This window comes from Thermobia domestica, chromosome 11 (assembly GCF_964235325.1).
Source record: "Thermobia domestica chromosome 11, izTheDome1.hap1.1, whole genome shotgun sequence".
NCBI classification, from domain to species: domain Eukaryota; kingdom Metazoa; phylum Arthropoda; class Insecta; order Zygentoma; family Lepismatidae; genus Thermobia; species Thermobia domestica.
Window position 1 is genome coordinate 227,766,839 of NC_137464.1, and position 23,816 is coordinate 227,790,654.

General features: G+C 34.0%; 1 protein-coding gene across 1 annotated transcript in view; it reads right to left on the reverse strand.

Moving 5' to 3' along the window:
- Nucleotides 1-4,083: 4,083 nt before the first annotated feature.
- The window catches only part of Ggamma30A (guanine nucleotide-binding protein subunit gamma-e), an 89,829-nt gene continuing 70,096 nt past the window's right edge, over nt 4,084-23,816 (reverse strand). Inside the window, exon 2 of the mRNA XM_081731742.1 lies at nt 4,084-11,220. Within this exon, the coding sequence (XP_081587868.1) occupies nt 11,115-11,220 (106 nt within the window). The 3' untranslated portion in view covers nt 4,084-11,114. The remainder of the gene's footprint in view (nt 11,221-23,816) is intronic.

Consider the following 23,816-nt stretch of genomic DNA (forward strand, 5'->3'; position numbering starts at 1 on the left):
ATCCATTACAGACACCGCAATAATTGCTTTTGTTACAAATTGCCGATGATGAATGGCCCCGCAATGCGATGTGTTTGTGACTTTCCTATTTTTCCTTTCCTGTTTTCTTTCTGAAGCAGTAGCCTTAGTAGGTCTTACCTGACGTAGCACAGTCATATAGTGATCAGATGTAAGAACAGTAGCACTTTTACGTTTTCTTCCCGTACGAGGGTTGCTATATATATTTCTGGCCTAGGCAACACTAAGTGTTGCCAGGTGCAATCTGACATTTCCATTGGAAAGTTTGACATTTTGTAGCATAAATGTACTCAGAACTTTTTGACTTACGACAATTTTTTTTTCTTTTACAGGTACTTGAAGAAATCAACTTGGCAAAAAAATGGAATTAACTCGTGAACATTTTCGTGCGATCATTTTTCACAACTTTCGACGTGGATTATCACGACAAGAGTGCATCGATGAACTTAAATCTTTGTATGGCGACGAAGCACCATCCTATAGCACTGTGAAAAACTGGTACAACGAATTCAATCGTGGCCGACGCTCGCTCAAAGACGAATTCCGTGAAGGTCGTCCAAAAACAGCCGTTGTGCCAGAAAACATCGATGCCGTACGTGAACTGATAATGCAAGACCGTCATGTGACTTACCGTGAGATAGAGGCATGCCTAGGCATTTCTTCCACCAGCATACATTCGATATTGCATGAACACCTGGCCGTAAAAAAGGTTTGTTCTCGTTGGATCCCGCACAATTTGACAATCGCTCAAAAGAAAGCTCGTGTGGATTGGTGTAAAGAAATGCTGAAAAAATACGATCGCGGTGCTTCAAAAGACGTTTATAAGATCGTCACAGGTGACGAATCATGGATCTATGCGTATGAGCCCGAAACAAAACAGCAATCGACCGTGTGGGTCTTCCAAGACGAGCCAAATCCAACGAAAGTTGTTCGTGGAAGAAGCACTTCGAAGCAAATGGTCGCCTGTTTCTTCGGCATAACTGGTCATGTGGCGACTGTTCCGCTTGAGCAACGTAGGACGGTCAATTCTGAGTGGTACACCACCATTTGTTTGCCTGAAGTCTTCGGAGAAATTCGAAAAATGAACAAGAGAAGACGAATCATTGTGCACCATGACAATGCGAGCTCTCACACATCGGCTCAAACCAGCGCATTTTTGACCGGCCAAAACGTCGAAGTGATGGGTCATCCGCCGTACAGCCCTGACTTGGCACCCAATGACTTCTTTTTATTCCCACACATCAAGAAAAAAATGCGTGGTCAACGATTTTCGTCGCCAGAAAATGCTGTTGAAGCATTCAAAAACCATGTTTTGGAGGTGTCTCAATCGGAGTGGAAAAAGTGCTTCGAAAATTGGTTTGAGCGCATGCAAAAGTGTATAAATCTTGATGGAGAATATTTTGAAAAACAATAAAACCATTTTCGTTGATAAATATTCGTATTTTCATTATTAGGCCAGAAATATATATAGCAGCCCTCGTAGTAGCAGATGACGTGTCACTGTGTGGCAATGGGTGCAATGACGCAAATGACGTGGTTGGCGATGGCCATTGAGATGCAGAACTGTTGTCATCGGATACACATGAAACATTGCTGCATAATACATTGGGTTCAGTTTGAGGCAATGATGCATTCTCATTAGTCACATTTTGTACAACCTGGCTCTCCTGATGGCATTGGCTATTGTCTTCTTCTGTTGGAGATCGTAAACCCGCAGATCGACTGTAAACATATGCAGGAATAGTATCTGCGTTTAACAGAAAAGTACTAGTTGCACGAAAAGCGTTGAGTGCCGTACCAACAGTTGCAGATTTATCCCTGCGACTATACACACAAGAAAGTAAACAAATTTCTTTTCGGTCAAGTCTACAGCCTGAGGTTTATTCCGACATTTGTATACTGAAAAAATATATTATAAATTTGAGTGCCACTCAGGTTCTTGCAACCCGTTTTGAGGTCTAAAGAGGTCTGGGTACCACGAAATGAAAAGTTACATAGAAATTTTCCTGAAGTCGTAATATGGTAACGACTGTAATAGGTAGTGTTTCTTTCGAAATCTAATAACAAAAGACATTAGTGGATTTTTAAAGGTTAATTTCACCTCCAGAGACTACCTCCTGGTGTAGTCGTCTTGCAGTTTCATGGGGAATTATACTCATCTTATTGTTCTACAGGGTGCGCGTTTTCCCGCAAAGTAGCAGGGCGCGTATTTCCCCAATCACAGTACACACACATTTATGTCGCCCTGCAGTGAAACTAGCATGCTGCTCCGAAAATTGCCAACTCCCTGTGCAAACCATGAATTGCTTTCACGGTGGCTACCGGAGTCGCAATAATCTTTGCTTTTTTTTCTCCTAAAGCACAATGCACAAACACTTAATATTAATCTGGCACTTTTTTGATGCCACACATACATATTCATACACTAAATTGTCCTTTTTGTGCACCAACACATAGCAGAGGTATGAACGTCTCCCTGTCAGTTAAGAACAACAACTTAACATAGCAACTTCTGTCACATGCTCTCCGTTTTCTTACGAAGTGCTCATTTTCCCCCGGGGCGTATATTCGATGCAATGACCTTATATATATATATATATAAATCAATAGTAGGTCTATATAGTATAGTAATATACTAATGTAAGACGTGAAACATATATTTCGGGGTCTCTTGCTTCGTGCCCCTACGTCAAACAAAACCTGAAATCACGCTACTGGTATGTTCTAATTAGATGGTTAATCCTTCCCCGTAACTGATCAAGGAATATTCTTGATTTTTCTGGGTGTTGTTCACTGTTGTAACTGAATTGAATCTGCCGAACTGCTTGGCTTACACTTGGATGAAATAACCCCTCTTGACTTCGTGTAATATCGTCTTAAATATACTGTATTCACAGGTACCTCAAAATGTTGGTCTAAATTTTTTTTCAAGTTTATCGTCCCATGGCCATGCTCTTTAGGCTAAAGGAGACGCATAATAAATGAAAGTGAATGATTGTGAAATTAAATTTTTGTGTTCTCCCGCCGGGAATCGAACCTGGGATCACATGTGATAGATATCGCCACTTTTGTTTTTAACTTAATTTCCCTAATTACTACTATTTTTTTAATTCATTTTACTAATTTCCATTGAAGTTTTAAGGGCAGGGACATGAACAGCGTAATATAGAGCACAGTTAAAATTCCAAAGGCTGTCACCGGGAATCAAACTCGGGATCACGTACACCAAAGGCTCACGCGCTAGCCACTAGACCAACATGGAGGGCTGAAAAGAATAATAATATAAGTTTTCCCAAAAACAACCCCGATACTTCGTTACAGCAAAGGCATAAATTGAATCGTCATGATTTTTTAGATGTCGCAGTGAGTGTAATCCAAAGTAAATTTACGGATCCGGAAAAAATCCGAATTCCAAGATAATTTTCATCAAATTTCAAACAATGAAATTCACTAGTATAAAAATCAGGGGAGACAATCTTCCGAACATTATAGCTACATTCTACGTTTTCGTAATATATATTCACACAAAAGCATTATCTGCTTTTAAACTATCCTAATGATTCTTGATCTCCATAGTATAACTTCATTAAAAATACACTATTACATAAATTATACACTTTTAAGCTAACATTTCGTTACTAATTTTTCATTTTTAGTTATTAATTATATTTTACTTCATAATATTTCAGTAGTGTAAGTTGCATCCTCAACCCCGTTTTGTGAGAAACTCTGTACGTAAAATATTTAGCAGTAAAATCATAGTACGTACCCACATCCAAGCAGATCATCCAAATTTTGAGTTTGAAATATGTTTACATTATTTTTTTTACCCATGAGTTGATCATGATAATACTAAGATATTTACAAATGGTGTCAAAACGCTATACAAAGAGAGTATTTGCAATTTGTTTAGTTACATGTGGATATGAACCACACAGACTTTCAAATCTTCATAAATAAATAAATAAATATAAATTTATGAAATTGTGTTCAGGTGTATTTTTAATAAGTATTTTTTAATAAGACGAATAATTTTAAAAATCAGCAAGTCGAAAGAAAAACCTCTTATAGTAGTTGTAAATTCATAACATTTATTCTCGAAATGAGCACAGATTTTTTGTTTTAAATATGTACAATAACATGATGATTCAATATATTAAAAAAACACCTATATAAACACATAGCTTTTAAATTTGTTTTTAGAAGAGAAGATACAAAATTTAATAAATAACGTATTACTAAGAATCCAAAATACTGTTTATGATGTAAAACAAAGCAATTTCGTCGTTTTTGAAATAGTCTAAATTTTAGAAGTCTGACATACAACTGTAAGAGTTTTAATTTATATTCAACATGATTTCATGATAATTATTTACGTTTAGTAAAATTCTTTCCTAACAAGTGAAGAGGACATATTTTTGCTGCTGTTTCTACTGCCTTTTTATTTTTATATTACGTAGAATGGATATAATATTAACAAAATTAGCACAGAAAACACAAAAGGACAGGTTTTGATATAAATTATTGATTACATTACATGAGCTATACATTACATACTTCTGCTATTAATCAGCCTTAAAGGAATCTCTTACGTAAATAAATACATTTTTATTCATGAAAATACAAGATAATCGAATTCTGTAACAACTGAAATTCGTAAGTGGCTAGCATCACAAAACTTAATATACGTAACTCAATTCTCAAACAACTTATCATGTATCTATATAGCTATGGCAATTATTACGCACACGAAACGTATGATTCATGTATTAAAACATGAAAATAGCCCTTCAGAAGTTGAAATGTAATGTGTACATATCTTTCTTACATTATATTAGTCCTTCCCAATTTAATCTTAGATATTTTTTGCTAAAAATTTTGTGACACTTAATTTTTTCCATAAGTTTTGCTTTGTATATAATTAAACAAACAATTTGATGAGTAAAACAATATATCAACATTTAAAAAACTACATACGTGTAACAGTTTCGCCAACATTTTGGTTTCAATGTGGATAGTGGATAATGTCTGATGAAGCCAAAGTGTTAGTTGGCGAAACTGTAACAAGTATGTACTTTTAAAATGTGAATATATTATTTTGCTCAGCAAATTGTTTGTCTTCAATTTTTATACTTGCTATTCATTTTAGGGAACTAAATTATTAATTTATCATTATTATTATTTATTGTTTTATGTTTTACAATTTGATTAGAATCTGAAATCTCAACTTGCATTTACAGAAAACAGCAAAGATTGCTCCTAAAGAGCAATGAATCTTACTGATATCTGTTTGAAACCTCCAATGTAAACTTTTTTGATATGTCAAGAACTCACAAAATAAATTTCAAAATATCTAGTTTAGATCCTACTTCCTTGTTTATATAATTCTTTTCAGAAGTGAAGTAGGCAAGGTAAAACTTTTCCTTGCGAAAATTATGAAGATTTTAAACATGTACGTATCTATATTTGTACTTCGTTTTAAAATTATCTAACGCTGTAACATGACAATCATTTCTTTCAAATGTGATTTTCATTGACAATATCCAATAACTTTACATAGTTTTTGAAATTCAAGTGTATGTGTAATTAAAATTAACATACATGAAATTCTCATAATGTAATTAATATTGTTGGTTTCTAAAGTAAATCTGTAATTATTCAAGGAATACAAGCATTAGTTTACGGAGCCAATATATATCAGAAACAGTCATTTTTTTAAAACTTTTGCTGAAATTCTGATTCTTTTTCATATGAGTTTATAGTATTAGTCGATTCTGGTCCCGTGTTTAATCATATGTGTTTCTGTCAGTTCAGCCAAAATGTACATAGTGTGCTTTCAAGGTTGAGAAATCCTTACGCTAATTGATTGACATTTTTTGGTTAAAATTTCCAAAGCTGAACTTATAAAATTTATTTTAATAGTTGTGGTAATGTTTGTCATCCTAAGTGCTCAACATTGAGTCATAGTGTAGGAATATATAGATATCTAAAGTTTAAATTTCAGAATTTAAATTATGCATTTAAACTTCAGTGAAACCACAATATGTATACCCTATAGGACAAAGATGAATCATATATAGGTGTAAATGATGATTGAAGAATTTGAGGAATGAATTAGGACTTAATGGGAGTACACATTATTATCCATTCCAACTTTATACGGTCTGGGATCGAACTAGAAATATTTCACACCAAATGTGAGCAATTAGTTATCACTCAACTACTGAGAATCTAGGATTAACCACACGTGCTCATTTCTTATACGGGGAAGATCCACCACAGTCCTAATATTGAAGCTTACAATTGTAGTTTTTCAAATACAATGCTATAAAAAAAACAATTCTCAATTTTTCAAACACAACAGTTCACATTAACAAAACAAATTGTATAAAACAGAAAGAGTATGATGTATATCGACCATGTGTGTGTTGCTTGAGCGTTAATATTTCTTATACATACTGCATTTTAATTTTTTTGTCTTAAAATATATGTGTATATCCCAAACAAGTTCATTAAAGAAATAAGAATGTGAGTAATTTTAATAAAATTAACAAAATCACAATATTTGGTTTCATTTTAGTCATCATTTTTTATAAAATATTCAGCTCTGAAAGCAACATATAATAGTTTAAACTTTAATAATCTAGGTTCAGAAATATTCATATTATTTAGGATGTTTTATGATTGCTTAAAATACTAAATATTTTTACTTGTACCGTTTTTCAAAATTATATTATTTCCTTCGTCAGCCTTTACTAAAAATTATTCAAAACTGAAATAGGTTAGAGTTGTATCTAATTATTTTATCGTAAATATTAATAAATAATAATAAGTTACGTCAAGATACTAGTATTATTGGTTACATTATGTGAGTACAATAACAACTATTACAATGTTTCCAAGTGCAGTATTCAAATTCTATTTTAAAAAATATTTCTTTAAAGATTTATATTAGAAATTAAGTTTAAAAATTTTGAACTCCATATAATTCTTATTGTAAAATATTAAACTCTTATCGTGGGTATAATTTTACACGTATATTTAGAAGAAATTATATTAACAATGTTAAATTTTGTGTAACATGTAGATGTTTCAACGTTTAATATTGTGAAAAAACATTCGATCAGTATATCAAGACAATACAATTAAAGTTGAAATTATATTTTCCAACGTTAGCATAACGCACACCGATTAAAGAATTTCAAGGTGATTGTCCAAGTCCATGAGCATAATAAAAGTCATAAAGTATTATATTCGTTAAGTTTTAATCATTAGAATATATGTTTTAAATATTGCATATATTTAAATATGCAAATATTTGTTAAATTTAATTAAGATACTTGTAATTTCAAACAGTTAATAAACAACTCTATTTTCGATAATTTCATGAAAAAGTTTGGACATATATATTACTGAAGATTTAGATTATCTAGTAATACTCATTTGCAATTATAAGTAACAAGTATAAAAAATAAAATTAAATAGAAATGAATCAATAAGTTTCTGTCACTATCAATTTTCATTAATGCCAGATGAAAAATTTTATTACACCTGATATGAAAAACTAATTTTCCACGATTGTTTAACTATTACGACTTATTGCTTCATTTATACTGTTCCTTTGATACTAATAAAAAGTATTTATTGTAAAATGTGCTATGTAACTTTTCAAATAATGTTTCAAATTTTAATGCAAATGCTATTATTAAATTTAATTTGTTAATTATAGACATCATATAATGACTAGAAACTATTTTTTTTTTTTTGCAAAAGTTAACTGTTCAGAGTTTTACTTGCTTCTTCAGATAGGGAATTTTATTCATTGCGGCCAATTTTGTAGTAAATCAGATCTTGATTATTTATTCACTTTGTTCAATGACCTTAGCAATACTTATTTATTAGCTATGTTGTATGATTGGTATTGTTTATATCACTACCGGTACATTTCTGTACTTGAAAATTTATGTATTTGATAAATAAGTTTGTACTGTAATTTTAGGTTATATTCAAAACACTGTCTTTTTGTTCTACTAAATCTTACAAACACTGTCAACAGAAACATGAAAACATTTTTTTAAATCACTTTATTATAATACCAACAACTATAAATAATCATGTTGATATAGATTCTACAAGTATAACAGAACAAAGTAAAAAAAATTAACAAAACAATTAAATTATATTTAAATACTGACTATATGGTATTGTTCTTATTGCCGATCTATTAATTGAATATCTGCACAATTAAAAAAATAAAACCATGCAAATTGACGAGATGTCGACAATAATAAAATAGTAGATTTTTCTGTAGAACTCATGTGCTACTTTTGGGATAATGTTTCATGTATTCGATTCTTTACATTTCCAACTCTCATCTTTGAAAATATTTAAAATATTATGATGGCCACAAATTTGTTTTATAAATTTTCTCTATAGTAATACTTTTTACTTAAGACTTGACATTTATGCAGTAACCATCACTATATGTTGCAGATGAAGTGTTTTTGGCCGAAGTAATGGGTACATACGATACTGATAATGCCTTAAAATTATATGAACTCCATTAGCAGCTTTTCACCTGTAATTACTAGTTATTCTTGCAGGTGAGGATATATTTCGTATCACATCGGAAATGTATGACCCAGAGAGTTCGAAGCCATGAAAGCTGCGTAAAGGATCAGAGTGCTAAAAATGCAGGAGCAGATAGGACGAAAAAGTGTGATTGAACATAGAAAAAAAGTCTGGTTCGTTATATATACAAAACCAAAACAATCTTTTCCAATTTATTCTTTGATTTTCCTTGATATTTGTAAATAATGTCATTCAGAACCATTGCGTTTCACACATATGTAGTCTCTATTTTCACAGTTTATACATGCGTCATTTTCTTGGAGAATTGTGTTCGTCAAAGATGCTAACCAAGATAAGTAGACAGTGCACACTGTATTGTGCAATATTCTTGTAATCAAGACTTATGGTGCCACTCGTACGAAAATGGATAGTGCTTTAGTGTTATACTCATTATAATATTTTGTGTGTTTCAACGTGCACCAAAAATATAGAATTCCTTCTTTGACACAGACTTTTTGGAAGAAAATTAACATAAAATAAGAAATCATTCTTACATTATTCCATTAGTACGATTTCTATGGCACTAGTGTTTAAATTGCATGTGTAGCCTTGTTGTACTCATAAAACACATATCTTCTAACTTATCGAAAAATACAATGTCGATGCAAATTAATATCTTCCATATCCCTCTTTCCTGTACTAATTTTAATCGTAAAATTACCAAAATTATTGTTTTGCCGAAAGCGTGTAAACGTTTACATAAAAAATCTTGGACTAGTTGCATTGCTGTAGTAAGCTTTGATTAAACATAATGCACAATTTTGAGTGCAAGATTACCTTTGATCAATATAAATTAAATAGTGTTGTGAAAAAATCAGGAAAAATTATCACAATGTACACTATAAGTGACATTACATTATTACTGCAGACTTACTTTTGATTGACATACAAATAATAACTATAAATTAGTAAGGTTCGAAGAATTTAAACTCACTTCGATCTGTATTATAATAAAGTGATAGAGAACATTTGTATCATGTTAATACTTTGTTAGTATGCACTGTACATAATTAAGAAAATTTTTACATTTTCTTTCGTTTGTAATGTTTCAATACATCCACAACCGCATCCCTCATAGTCATTGAAGTCATAAACAGAAATTAATATCTTCATGCTCATATTTCTTTCTTAAGTATTAGATTAAAACAAAATATAGACGTATGCTGTGCTAAAGTAAATATGAACCTAATTATATATAATTTGTGTAAATCACCACTGTTAGGATTTTGTATTACTGCATATTAATTACAAATAAATGTAATTAATAGACGTGCAATTAACAGAGCAAATGAAATCTTGATCGAGCATTGAGATGGTGTATTAAAACACAAAGGTAAAAAATAAACTTTCAGAAGCAGTACCGTAATTATTTGTTTAATTACTCCATACTCTGCAAATAATTGAAGTTATATTGATATGTGAACACGAGTAAATTTACCCTTGAAACAAAGAAATAACATGTATTAAGGGGAAGAATATACATACAGATGAATGTTATTCAAGTAATCAACATAAGCACATGGCAGTGATGCAAGATATTTAAATCATCTATTGATCGTTTAAACATATAGATAGAAGAAATTCAGTTTAAGTACACATGTACCTGAATTCCAATTGAAAAATTCTTTGTAAAATTCATTTTAGAATGAGTATAATATCATTGCTGCATACATATACGCACATACAATGGTGAAACGTTATACTTAGATATTTTAAACGTTTGTTCCAGAGTGGATTTTGTTCTAAATTTTCTTCACTACAAATGTGTGAAATTTAGAATACTCTAAAGTTTATGAAATCCAGTATTGTTTCTATCATTTAATAAGATCTACATTGGTCACTTTATATTTTAAAAAAGACAAGACTACATATTCTAGAATAAAAACAATAATTATGATCGACTAGAGCAAATTAATGAATATGGATGACTAGTTTCAGCAACATTTATGAAAGGCAAAAAGCGTGTAGATAATAAGTGTAATGCGTAGGTCTCCATTACGATCTTTGTAACACACTAATTGTTTTAATTACTTTGATAAATCACACAAGGGTTACTCGATACTTGCACATACTGGTAAATAGTGTAAACAACATAGCTAATACCTTGTTATATTATGAAGAGGAATATGATATAATGATGAATAAATACATATTTATTTATTCTTTTTTTGACGATGTAACGTAAACTTTAATAATAAAAATCTTCCATGAATGCTAAAGAAATGAATACTTCATTCAAGTTTGCAACCATCACAATCAAATACCTTCTACATTCCATACTTAAATCAACAATCAATTTCATTTCCCATCTTTTTATCACTTGAAATTAAACGGTCTCGCTCCCTCACTTAAAGAAACTTGTCGAAATCTGTTTTTTTCTCAAATAAACTGTATGAGATATAAATATATATATACTGTATATCTGAAGTCTCTGTTTCTTTCTTGTTTTCAACTAAAATACGTCGTTACATGATAACACATCGTCCCTTCTCAGCCCACGGATTGTTCTTTTTATCTGGGGCGTGAATTAGGGGATCATTCTTCTCATTCTCTTCTACATACTCTCTCATCCTGAAAAAAAAAGTAAAATACGTTAGTATATTATGTATAGTTGGGTACGATTTTTATATCATGTGTCACACATTTTGTAGAAACATCATGAAAAATTGCTTTGCATACGTATTATTCAGCTAAATTGGATATTCCTTTGCCACTTTTTATCATCAATTTTCATCACTGGCGTCAGCAACACATAAATTTTGGGGGGACAGACTACCGGGGAAACTAGGGTGTATGGAATTCCCCCCAATAGAGAGGAGACCTGCCCCGGAATCTTTTTAAAAAAAATTAGTCTTCGTACCAAGGTTGTTTTGTTTAAAACAAATGATTAAAACTTCTCGACACCAGTCAAATATGGATGGAAGTAAGAATAAAATAAATATTTCTTCTGTTGCATTTTTGGTTTCTTTGAAAATTACTCAAGTATGATTGGAAGTAAGAAGAAAAATATTTCTTTTGCTGCCTTTCTTTTCTGGTTTCTTTGAAGGTTAGTATAGTTAGGATGAAAGTAAAAACAAAATAAAATAGCTATTTTCTCTAAACATTTTTGAATTTCTTTGAAAGTCCAGTTTGGCTGGCAGTAAGAACGAAATAATCATTTTCTCTGCTGCCTCTTTTAGTTTCTTTCAAAGTTAATTATGACCTACGTAATAACAAACTATCTTGAACAAACGAAATTTGATATAATAATGCACCCGATAAGTACCGTCTAAAACCGTGAATCTGACAGGGTAAAATAGTAATTAGGATACTACTAAGTATACATTTTTCTTCCGAAATACTTAACTTACAGAGTTAGAAACTTCTCCTTCTATCTTAAGTGGTTGTCTTCATTCTGTGATTAAAATTGTGTCAATCGTTATAAGAAGGAGATGTAATTATCGTATCTGTTGAACTGGGCGAACGAAAAGTGTACGGAAAAGATTAATGATGTACAGGATGAGGGAGAGAAGAGGGTTGGATGGCTTCAGGAGATGACTGTCATTGAGTAATCTTGATGAATGAGGTTGTGATTCTTTCCTTAATGGTTCACACAATGATCTCTCTAATAAATACGGAAAGCATGTTCAAAAGAACAGAAAGTGCGAATGCATTAGTCTTGCTACGTTGATGACACATGCAGTGACATGTTATCCAATCACACATTCCAACATTGACACATATCATGCTTAAGTGCACAAACATACTACAGATTATGTTACAATCTTGATGGGATATTTCCTTTTGATTTGGAACTTGAGAAGTGACAGGCTTTCTTCTGGGATTCTAAGGATAGATTTTATCTTAGGTAATTTGCTGCCTCTGAAGTTTATTTGGAAGTAAGTGAAGTATAAATGGTAATAGGAGCAAAATAGACATTTTCTTTGGAAGTTGGTCAAATACTAGTACGATTAGAAGTAAGAAAAAAAATTTCTGTGATGACTTTTTGTTTTAAACGGCGTTACAAACATCTTGGCATTTGAAGGCGGCGCTCCAAGTTCCCTTTAAATGCTGCTAGCAAATGAGAGGCCAGCGGTATTGCCAGGTTTATTTTGTACACATCCATGTCTATCCTTTGCTACCTGATCACGCTGTAATTCGTCTGTTTAGCCATATCCACACCCCTTAGCATTCGGCAACATCGTGTCAGAGCTTGCGTTTCATTCGTTTAGCTGAAATGCCAAGATGTTTGTCACAGGCTTTAGTTTCTTTGGAAATTAGTCAATTATGACTAGAAGTAGAAACAAAATAAATATTTCCTCTGATTTCTTTCCTTTTTTTTTTTTTTTTTTTGATTTCTTTAAAGCTTAGTCAAGTATAACTAGAAGTAAGAACAACATATCGATTTCTTTTGCCTTTTTTCTGGCTTCTTTGAAAATTAGCCAAGTATGGATGGAAGTAACAACAAAATAGTTATTTCCTCTCTGCACTTTCGGATTTCTTTGGAAGTCAATTATGACGTGGAAGTAAGAACAAAATAGCTATTTTCTTTGCTGAATCTTTTACTTTCTTTGAAATATAATTGTGATTGAGAGTTAGCACAAAAAAGCTATTTTCTCTTTTGTCTCCTTTAGTTTCCTTGAAAGTTAAGTATGACTAGAAGCAAAAATAAAATAGCTTTTTTAAAAAATAAGTACTCTTTTGAAAATCTTCTACTGCAGCGCTGCGGTCGGATTCCGTAAAGCTTGAGTTTTTTGTTTTATTCTCGTTTTTTTTTTCGAAAAGTACGCATGAAGAGTCATGCTAACACATAAATATTTGTTTAGTTCAATTGAATTCTATCGACTCTTACCTTTGGATATCGATATAAACACGAGGTGTGTTCAAAAAATATCGAACCTTATTTTTTTCCCGCGTAAACCAATGAAGCGCGGGACACTTTCTTCAGTGTAGATGTAGAGGGGACACTCATGCGCAGTAGTGATTTTTTTTCGGCCAGCAAAAAGCGTCAATCGCTAGCAGTCGGCCAACGAGTAAAGACGTGTAGTGAAGGTCGTCGGATTTTTTTTTTTTTTTTATGACAGAAAAACTTGAGCAGTGATATTTGGTCATGAGGAGAGTGTCTGCGTAATTTGATTCAGGCTTTGATCGCCAAACACAACATTCATATGTGTCGTGAGGCTTTCTACTCACCCAACATGGCCCCGTGTGACTTTTGGTTATTTGCTAAATTGAAAAAGCCACTAAAATGGTCCCGATTTGAGTCAAGAGAACACATCATGCGGAGTACGACGGCATGGTTAATCAAAAGATGGAAAAAATAAAACTCCAATGAACTCCGTATCAGACTCTATAACTGAGAATCAAAAAGGTATTGATGACATAAGTGTAATAGATTATAAAATTTAATAACATAAAGATTACATAAATTGTAATAGCTTATATATAGCGTAGATATATTTTATAAAATATTCCTGATAGTCTTAATTTTTTGTACTATAAACTAATGGGTATTTTCTCGTATTAATAACAATATAAAATTAGAGGCATTTTAATTACTAATATATTTAGAACAGTGGTTTCCAAGACCTGACCCAAGTGACCCGACCCGTGATCCGATCCGATTGACCTGACCCGACAACCTGACCCGAGCTGACCTGACAATCCGACCCGAGTAGCCTGATTCGACAACTCGACCCGAGCTGACCCGACTGAGCCGACCCGACCCCTTTGAGAGCACTATGGTCACGACACTGGGTGAACGCCAAAATGCACTCCAATTGGGAATTAAACCCGGACCACGTGTACCGAACTCTGACACGTTAACCACTAGCTAGATCAAGCGGGAGACTTGTATATGCATCTTAATGAATATTTGGCACTTTTGAGGTTTGGTTATTTCTTTTTATAAATGATACCAATGTCTGACGTGGGAGAAATTTATTTTTTTTCTTGCTTTAGTTCTATGTGACGAAATTTTTATTCAAGATCACCTGCTCCGACGGCGGGGGTCTTCTCGGAAGGCAGTAGCAAGAGTCCCTTGGAGGAGACGAAAGGAAATCGTTTAACTATAAGGGTTGAGGTAACGGGAGAACACCTGTGATTTTTTCCAACCCTTCAACTTTCATTCCAAAATAGTTTCTTATGATTCCGGGACCCGCGCCACTTTGATTTTCCTTTCTCGGTAATTAAAATGTATTTTACAGTATATATAGTTGCAAGTAAGAAGATACATAATATGAATTTTGTAACTTAAAATTTAAAAATACAGTATGATATTTAATTATAAGGTACTAATTTTATTTCATCACTTTCAGCCCAACAAATGAAATTCAAACAATTCGCTCCCTGGGTCTTGGTCATCAATACTGCGTCTTATCCTTTGTCTTGCAGTCAAGTCTTGGTCCTGCATTTCGTTGTCTTGGTTATCTTTCATGCTATACAGGAGCCAAGAATGCTCGCATCATCGGTACAAATGAAGACCAAGTGTGATTTTGATTATGGTCTTTCATAACATACGGAAAGCAAGAAAATATGCTCATCGCCACTTGGTGATCACCAAAACAAGGCCAAGAGCAAGATTACTATGCACTTTGTCTTGCATATCCAATCTTTATCTTATTCTTGTATCAATATTCTTGGGCTTGGTGAAATAAAATGAAATATTCAGTTTAAGGTCCCTCGATTCTGCACCGAGGCTAAGGGATATGGTGACCATGAGAAATGAATGCAATGGTGGAATTTAAAAAGTTGGAGGAAACAGGAGAACCCCGAAAAAAACCACTACATGGCGTTTCTCCACCACAAAGCCCACTTAGCACAAGCTGGGATCGAACCATGGACACCATGCACCAGAGATGAATTCTCTACCACAGAGCCACCGCGGCCCTGCTTGGGCCTGGTCGTCCATATCCAATCTTTCTTTTGGCCTTGCTTAAACAACTTCTAGTTTTGTTCTAAATCTAGACTACATATTGGCGTAGATATTAATATTAAGTCGATTGGTACAATCAATCTTCCACATTTAAAAATTAAAGTACACACAAGTACAAAAATAAGCATTTACCATAAAAACACTAGCTGCAAGTGTTCAAAATAGATTTATGGTTTCTATAAAATCAATTGAAAATTGCTATTTTTAATTAGGCAGCTAGTGAAAAACAGCAGCTTTCGACTCCAGCCGAGTTTAAGCTCAACCTAAACTCAGTTGACCAAAGTGAACTGACCCGACCGACCCAACCCAACCCGACTGACCCGACCCGAGCTGACCTGACCCGATTGACCCGACCCGAAAAACCCGACCCAAGCTGACCCGACCCGAGTAGCCTGACCCGGCAACCCAACCCGAGCTAACCCGACCAGAGTTGACCCGACCCGACCCGTAACCCGACTTGAGCTGACCCGACCCGACACGTTTGAGAGCACTACACCAGAGGCAGCAACCATGTTTAGTAGTACCGGTACAATAGAATTACTACTTTATGGAAAGTTACACGTTTACACTAATATAATTTATACTACGTATTAATAATAAAACGAAATAAGTGTGTCACGATGTCACGGAAGTTCAATAAAGTGTGTCATCAGTCTAAAAAGGTTGGAAACCACTGTTTTAGGATATAAGTACACTGGTGTATGCTCTAAATATTCATTTTTTAATATGATAAATTTGCTTTGGGTGACTTGACTTGGAATTTTACGGGCGGATATGGTGATCCGTGGAGCATTCTGAATAATAAAAGTACGCCCTACTTGAAAAAATTAGAGCTCCCTAGTGGCTAAGCGGCTAGCGCACGTGCCTTTGACATGAGATACCCGGGTTCGATTCCCGTCGGGAGTCCATGTGGTTTAGATTCCACGTTAAGCTGTACTGTCTACGTCCCATGTAACCTCACTGCTCAAAGGAACGCTAAACTAAAAATCAAATTTAAAAAAAAATGAGAAACATTGGTATTTAGGATACAATTAAAATGTAGAAATGTTACATATATTCAATGTTTTTCTTCTAAGTAGAAAATTGGAGGGAACATGTTTTTTCTTACCGCCTAAAATAAAATGTCTTCTCAGTGCTTGCTTTGGTGCAGATAGATACGTTGGCATGTTCCATTAAAACTTGTTATTAATCCCATAAACAACATTTCTCATCAATATTTCACAGCAATTATTACTTTGTGGAAAGATTTCAATTCTAAAAGCTTTCATTGTCTCTCGAACCAACAGCCATTCTAGCAGTTACTAGCTCTTTTTTAAAAATAAAAAAAAAAAGAATTTAGTACACAACCAAAACTTCTTCATATATCAACATTTGCCATGTTCGCCCGTCTGTCCGTCCGTTCGGAAGACGAAAACTCAAAAACGATATAGAGGACCAAATTTTGGAATCGAGTCCGTTGATTGAGAAAAACGGTGTATCGAAAGTAAGTAGAAGTCAACGTTGATTATCATAGATAAAAAAACGAATAAGAAGTGGTTTCTTGCAATCGATTAAGCGTTCGAAGAATACTTTTCATCTTCGTCTTTAAGTTTTTACTAAAACGGAAGTGACAGAAATCGATCACAACTTCCGCTTTCAATATTGATCTACATAGAGCAAGAAACAATAAGAAAGAGTGAGAAGGCTGTTTTTTTTTTTTTTTTTTTTTTTTTGAATCGATTTACCGTTTAAGATAGGGACCATATTTTCTAATAATCCTCTATTCAAACTAGAAACTTCTAGTTTCAACGTTGATTGTTACGGAGTAAAAACAGTAACTGGTAGAGATAGATGATTTCCTGCAATCAATTAAACGTCGCAAGAACCTAGGCCTATTACGTCTCCAGTCTAATCTCTTTACTAATCTACTTGCTGCTACTTGTTTATTTTTATCTTTTTTCTTACATTTCTTCTGTCCGTTACAACCGTTTTAATTCTCACATCAATATTTCACAGCTCACTTGGTGAAAAGTCTTCTCTATGTCAACAAATGCCACACAAACATCTTTCCGTTCTCTAAACACACTTAATATTTTAAAGCAGTAAAAACTACCATGAAATATGGTTGTAAGAAATTTGGACATGTAAGAAGTAATTGCTTGATACTCAACAACTTTGGTCGCAATTATTTCCTTGTTGTAAACATTGTCAAAGAAAATCTTACTATTCAAACTAACATTTCTCTTGGTATTCTAGGCGCTACGGTCTTCAAATTATCTATAGTTTTCATTCCTGTTTTAGAATTACTAAGGGAAGAAAGTTACATGGCGTATATTTTACCTAACGTGACTCCTACTGTCCTGATCTAGAAAAGTGAGTAACTTCCAACTATTCGGATACTTCTACAAGGTTTATGTTAACTCTTTACTTTGACCACGGCAATGATATCCTATCACTGTTAATATTATTCACAGATTGTCACTGATTCCTTACTGTTCCTTATTCACATACATATTTTCTCAATAATGTCGTTGCTGTTCCTGATTCACATAGTATTGCCAAAGGTGGGTTAGAGCCCCGCAGGGCACGTTGTTTTCTGTCTTTCGTCTTGGGAACTGTAACTGTAACTGCGGGAACCGGTTTAGATGAATCGGTTATTGTCACTGCCTTGCCTAAAGTAAAGACTTACCGGTTTATGAAGTAGAAACAATTTAAACTCGAAGTTCTTTACTGATATTAGTCAATAAACGAATATGCCTCCTAGTGAAATATACCTAGGTATACCCATTAATAGAGAGAGTATCAACCTTTTTGCTGATTTTTGCTGATTAATACTATCTACATCTGCGAATTAATTATTAAGTTGAGGCAGTAGTTCTCTACTTATTTTTACTATCAGTACTTTACTGAACACTCCTGAAATTACGATTTACTTATTCGACTTTTGTCAATAATAATAATAGTATGTTGGTATTGCCTACATAGTTATTCTAAAATTTTGTATTTCTTTTATAGAAGTAAATATATATGCGCTCTATTTTTCGTCATGGTACTACTGACATTAAGATATTTGTCATATCATACATTAGTATAAAAACCGGCATGCTGACAAAAACTCGTGTTTACGCACGCTCCGTCGTTTGCGTAATGTTCCATGTATAAATAAATGTGTGTGTAAAAGTAAATTAACACATATTTGTTCAGACAATGAAACATGAAAACATTTGTTAAAAGCGTCCGTAGCCAGATATTATGTATCGAAGGGATAACAAAAATATGTTTAAATTTCACATAACAAAGGGCGAAAACAATCTATAAATCATTTACCAATTGCTTTTACTGTGAAGTCTAATCATAAAGCCGGTCTTTAATATGTTGCTGTTGATTTCACGGCATATGTGTTATTTTAGTCTCCCTACATATTTAAAAAAAAAAATCCCAATTCGGCTGTTCCTGGTCGATAATAATGCAACTAAACATCAAAAGAGATACCAAGAGAAAGAGAGAGAGAGAGAGAGAGCGGGGGGAGAGCATTCTTCATTAAAAATAGTCATTTGTGATTCTTTCAGATCAAACCATGAAAGATTAATAAATGAGATGAAGGGTAACAATGTGCTCAAAACGGACCATTGTTATCTCGGCTTCATATTCTGTTATCTCCTATACCGTTCTCTCTCTGTGTGTGTGTGTCACACGCTCACTTACTTTCTCTCTCTCCGTGTTTCAGTCTGTAATCAGGCGTCGGTTCTTTGTACGTGAGTTCTTTCGGTCTGACCTGCGTATCTGATGAATGAAGGAAAATCGATAGAACATCGCGGGCCACATTCGCTTGAAGGGTTTAGAAACGCTTTTGATGGGTACACAAATAGCAGATGTGGAGGTTTCCCCCCACCATCTCTTAACTTCCTTTTGCCTTGCAGCCTCTGTATGTATTATACAAGTTTAACCCCGAATCGCTAAACAAAGACGCATCGCATTACATTCTAATGACTTGTTTCTCTTTAAGTTTATCTGTTTCGCCATTACGGTCAAATGAGATCCCCCGAAGTTGTTCTAAACTCACAAAAGGTTCATTATGCTAAAAGATAAAACAATAGTATATATAGAACTTCATTTGAGAGGTAAAATTGAATAAGGGCGTAACTAGTAATTCTTAAAATTTTCAGGAAACCAGAAAAACAAAAATGATGAAAAAATTAAATTGTAGCGAAACTACCTTAGTCTTAATATGTTTTCAACTTAACATGCTTTTTGCTATTGGCTCTACTACTAACGAACCTATTATTTGATATTTGTATAATTATGGTGATAATGACGATTTTTCGGAAACGTTCTTGTCCAATTCAACAGAAAAAAGATTACCCGCGAATCTAGGCATAACTTATGGAAAGCTTTTATCCAAACAACTAACGAATGCTTTGAGGAAAGTACAAATGGCATATTACCTTAGAGTATTAACAGATTTCTTCTGAAAGTAATAGTACACTCTGATGTAAAATCTCTATGCTGCAAATGTATGTTTTCACGGGCACAGAATGCTCTGTTCCTCATAGAAATTAAACAGGAAAATACAAACACACATGACTATTTAAAAAGAAAGAGTTATGAACAGTGTAAAAACTCTTAACTTCCTAAGATTTGGCTATCATCATCTACACACTGATATTCTGGTAGTCTTTCTGATTCATTTGTATCCTTATGAAAAAAAAAAAATCATGATACTTTGGCGGAATATCATCAAGTATCTTCAATAGGTCCGTTTTCTTTAGTGGATTAATAGAGAGCGGTCCACGGTGTTTCTGTGAAAGTTAAATACATCTGAAACTTCTCTAGCTGATCTGGTACTCATATATTTACTCCGACAGTCTGCAGCTTGGAATTCCTCAGCCTCATTAAAGAGTTCTTAAAATATGGAATATCAGGTTTGTCGACTTAAAAAGTATCTGTCTAGCGTTGTGAAAGGAAAACGAATTCCCTGTATCCAATGCTGATTTCCTGATAATAAAGGAGCCCTTTGCACAATTTAGGTCTTTAAAATCCTCGTTTGCATCTTTAATTACATCTTGCCATTCTTGAAAACGAAAAACGTTGTCTCTCACTCTCTTCTGCTTTTCGATGTCGCCAAAATCCCTATCACTAGGCAGCATTGAGACTCCACTCTACGGAAATTTATGAACTCTCTCTTTTATTTTCACACTATTTGGACGTGTCAACCATATCGAGAATTTTTATTTATTTTATTTTGAAGAGTCACATAAAAGTCATTCCACATAATAAGCGTTTTGGGAAGAAGAGGCTTCAAAGAAAGGAACGTAGTTATACAAGATCCAATTTCATCAGCTCCTGTTTACGCAATGAGTTCAGTCCATAAACATGTTCGCTTGCTCTTCTTTTAATTCGTGAATGCCATAGTTGTACGTCCACAATTTGCGCAAAGGAAAAAAAAAAATCTCACTATTCAGCAAAGATGTAGGAAGAGCCTGTTGTAAATCGACAGATTTAACGTATCAATTAAGAGTCCCAAGAATACAGATGATTGATCCACCATGTGTCCTGGCAATAGCCCTGCACCGTAATCTCCATTGTAGGAGGCTTCGTTGAAGTACAGAAACGTGAATCTTAAGCTACTCCTCTTGGCAGGCTTTCCAGAGGACATGAACAATGATGACACTACGACATGGAAGTGCTTTTTTTTTTTTTTTGAGTAGCCCAAACCTGAAAAAAAATCCATGCGACTGGCATCAGGTGTCTTCGTTGGTATGTCGTGTCGTGGAAGGAAATAGCCTGGATGCCAGTGTTTGCCGACATCTGTTGCACAAATCTCTATGTACAACGGGATGCATGTGAGGTCTTATCCAAATGCACACAAACTTGCTTTATTACATTTCCATACAAATGGGCCAGACCTTCTGTATAAATTCATGTGAAGATATGTTGCTAATAAAATGCAGAGTTGATTTTGTAATTCTTAGGCATATGCTGAATCCTTAACTTGCCCTTTATAGTAGAATCCCGCGACAACCAGAAATCCTTTCAAGAAACTTGCTTTGTACTGACGGATGAAGTCAGGATGGGTTTTTTGAGTCTTGTGACGTGTACGTTATAGTAGGGGAGCTTAGGGGAAGTATCCTGCACTTTGTGTTAAAAAGGTGCCACTCGGATATGTTGTTCCCCTGGTCCAACTAACCAGGAATCGAAGTGGCCCCACTCCGACAGGTGGCCAGAATCCAATATGGCGGCTATCAAAGATGGCCGCCTCTGCGAATTCATAGTGTTGGTTTTAGAGGCATATATCTCCTTAACTAATAGTCTAATCTTCACCATTCAAAAACTAAACGACGTAGAAGATATCAGGGTCTAATAAATTGGCAAAAGGGTTTACCTAACGCTGAAATTAACACCTACAGAAATTATTTAATTTGGAACTTTACATTTCTTATGATCGAGTTAACTCATATTTTTTAAAATAACAAGTAAACGGCTGGGATTATCGAAAAAGGTGTCGTATAACTTTTCAAAGAGTGTTAAATTATCTTTCGTTTGGTGTATATTTCATTCAGATTGGTTAATAAACAACGAAGTTATGACAATTTAAAGATTCGCATTGAGTCAATTGACTTTCCCAAATGTCGAGCGAGAGTTCAATTACCGTAATAAAACATCACTGATGGATACTGCATTGTACGAAACAAATTCTTTTGTGATGTATTCTTCATAAGTCCCACTTTCACTAGAAGCACAAAGTAGCCTGACCAACAGGTCTGTATCCAGGGGGGTCTAGGGGGGCCGCCCCCCTAAATTTTTGCTGGCCCCCTAAAATTTTCACTGTAGGCTTGCAAATGAACTATAATATGGTGATGAGCTATAATATGGCTAGCTACGGGGCCCCCACATTTTTGGGCTGACTACGGGCCTACTGACCAAGCCCGGTTATGATTCTAATATGGCGGCCATTAATTATGATTCATAAAAATTAGTTTCTTTCGAAATATTGACCCGAGTATCTAGATTTGTAAACGAATACGGACAAAGTAATATCACCTATTCTATTACTATTCACTTTTATACATGAATCAAGTTTAAGAATATCTTAAGAAATTACGTGCGTAGCATAACGATAGAAAAGTTTTATTGTTTCATCTGAATTGAAAGAGAACTGCACAGGAAGACTAAGAAGTAAGTTCATGTCTTTAAACCATAGACATTGTCTTTATATTCTTTACAATATTATAAGGAAATTACATAAGGCAATATATATATTTTTTTTTTTGAATTCTTTAATAATTTCTTTCGTATTGAAGAACAGAAACACAACACAAACACTTGGTTCGATAATTTGAAATTCACAATATACCTTTTGGATTTTCCATGTGTACAAACAGTTTTATGATTTCGACGAACAGTTAATACTACTTTGTGTACAAGCTATTCTATAAAGAATCATACATTTAAGTTTATCTATTTATTGGTACGTTTCCAACGTGGTGTAAATTTACTGTGGATCAACTGAATATTCAAAAATAATGAGTGCTACTTACATCAAAGTTCTATTGGTCTAGATTTTCGTTTTCAGTTTCCATCACCTTTCCACATGTTCCCCTACACATAGAACAAAAAAGCAGCACGGGACGCTTGCACTTCTACAACGACATCTTGGGGTACATGTCTTGCAGGCACATTTCAAAAAGAGTTTCCTACATGCTTCGTATACAACTGGAATGGAAGTCCATGTTGGAGAAAGTTCACTTCCATTGTCAGTCCATCCCCAGTTTACTGGTGAAGGAATATGTGCTATCTTCTCTATTGCCTGGCCCCAGATTTGTCCAGCTTGGTATGCTGCACGCTTGATGTGAAGAAGCAAGGCATCACAATTTGGAGAAAGTGCAGTAAGAGGTCTGCCCTTTTCCAAAAAGAATTCTCGCCGGGCTTCATTAACTTTAAATTTTTCACTTGTTTTTGAATATAATAGGACAACATATCGTTGCAGTGAATTAAAACAATCTTTGCCTATGTTGATTACAGGGTGTGAAATAGTTAGGAAAGCTGTGGTCACCTCTGGATACAAAAGCCGTGTTTTCCATGCTTATAATTTTCCATGTCCGAGAAAGTATGACATTGTATCACATCCTATAAACGCGTGGAAGCCTCGTGACGCAGTTGATTTTTCTTTTCTTCATGCTTTTGAAATATGATGAACTTGGAGAAGTCAATGATGTTTCTTGGTACCGAAAGATAACCATAATTCTTCTAAACCGTGTCGCTCAAAGTCTTGGAA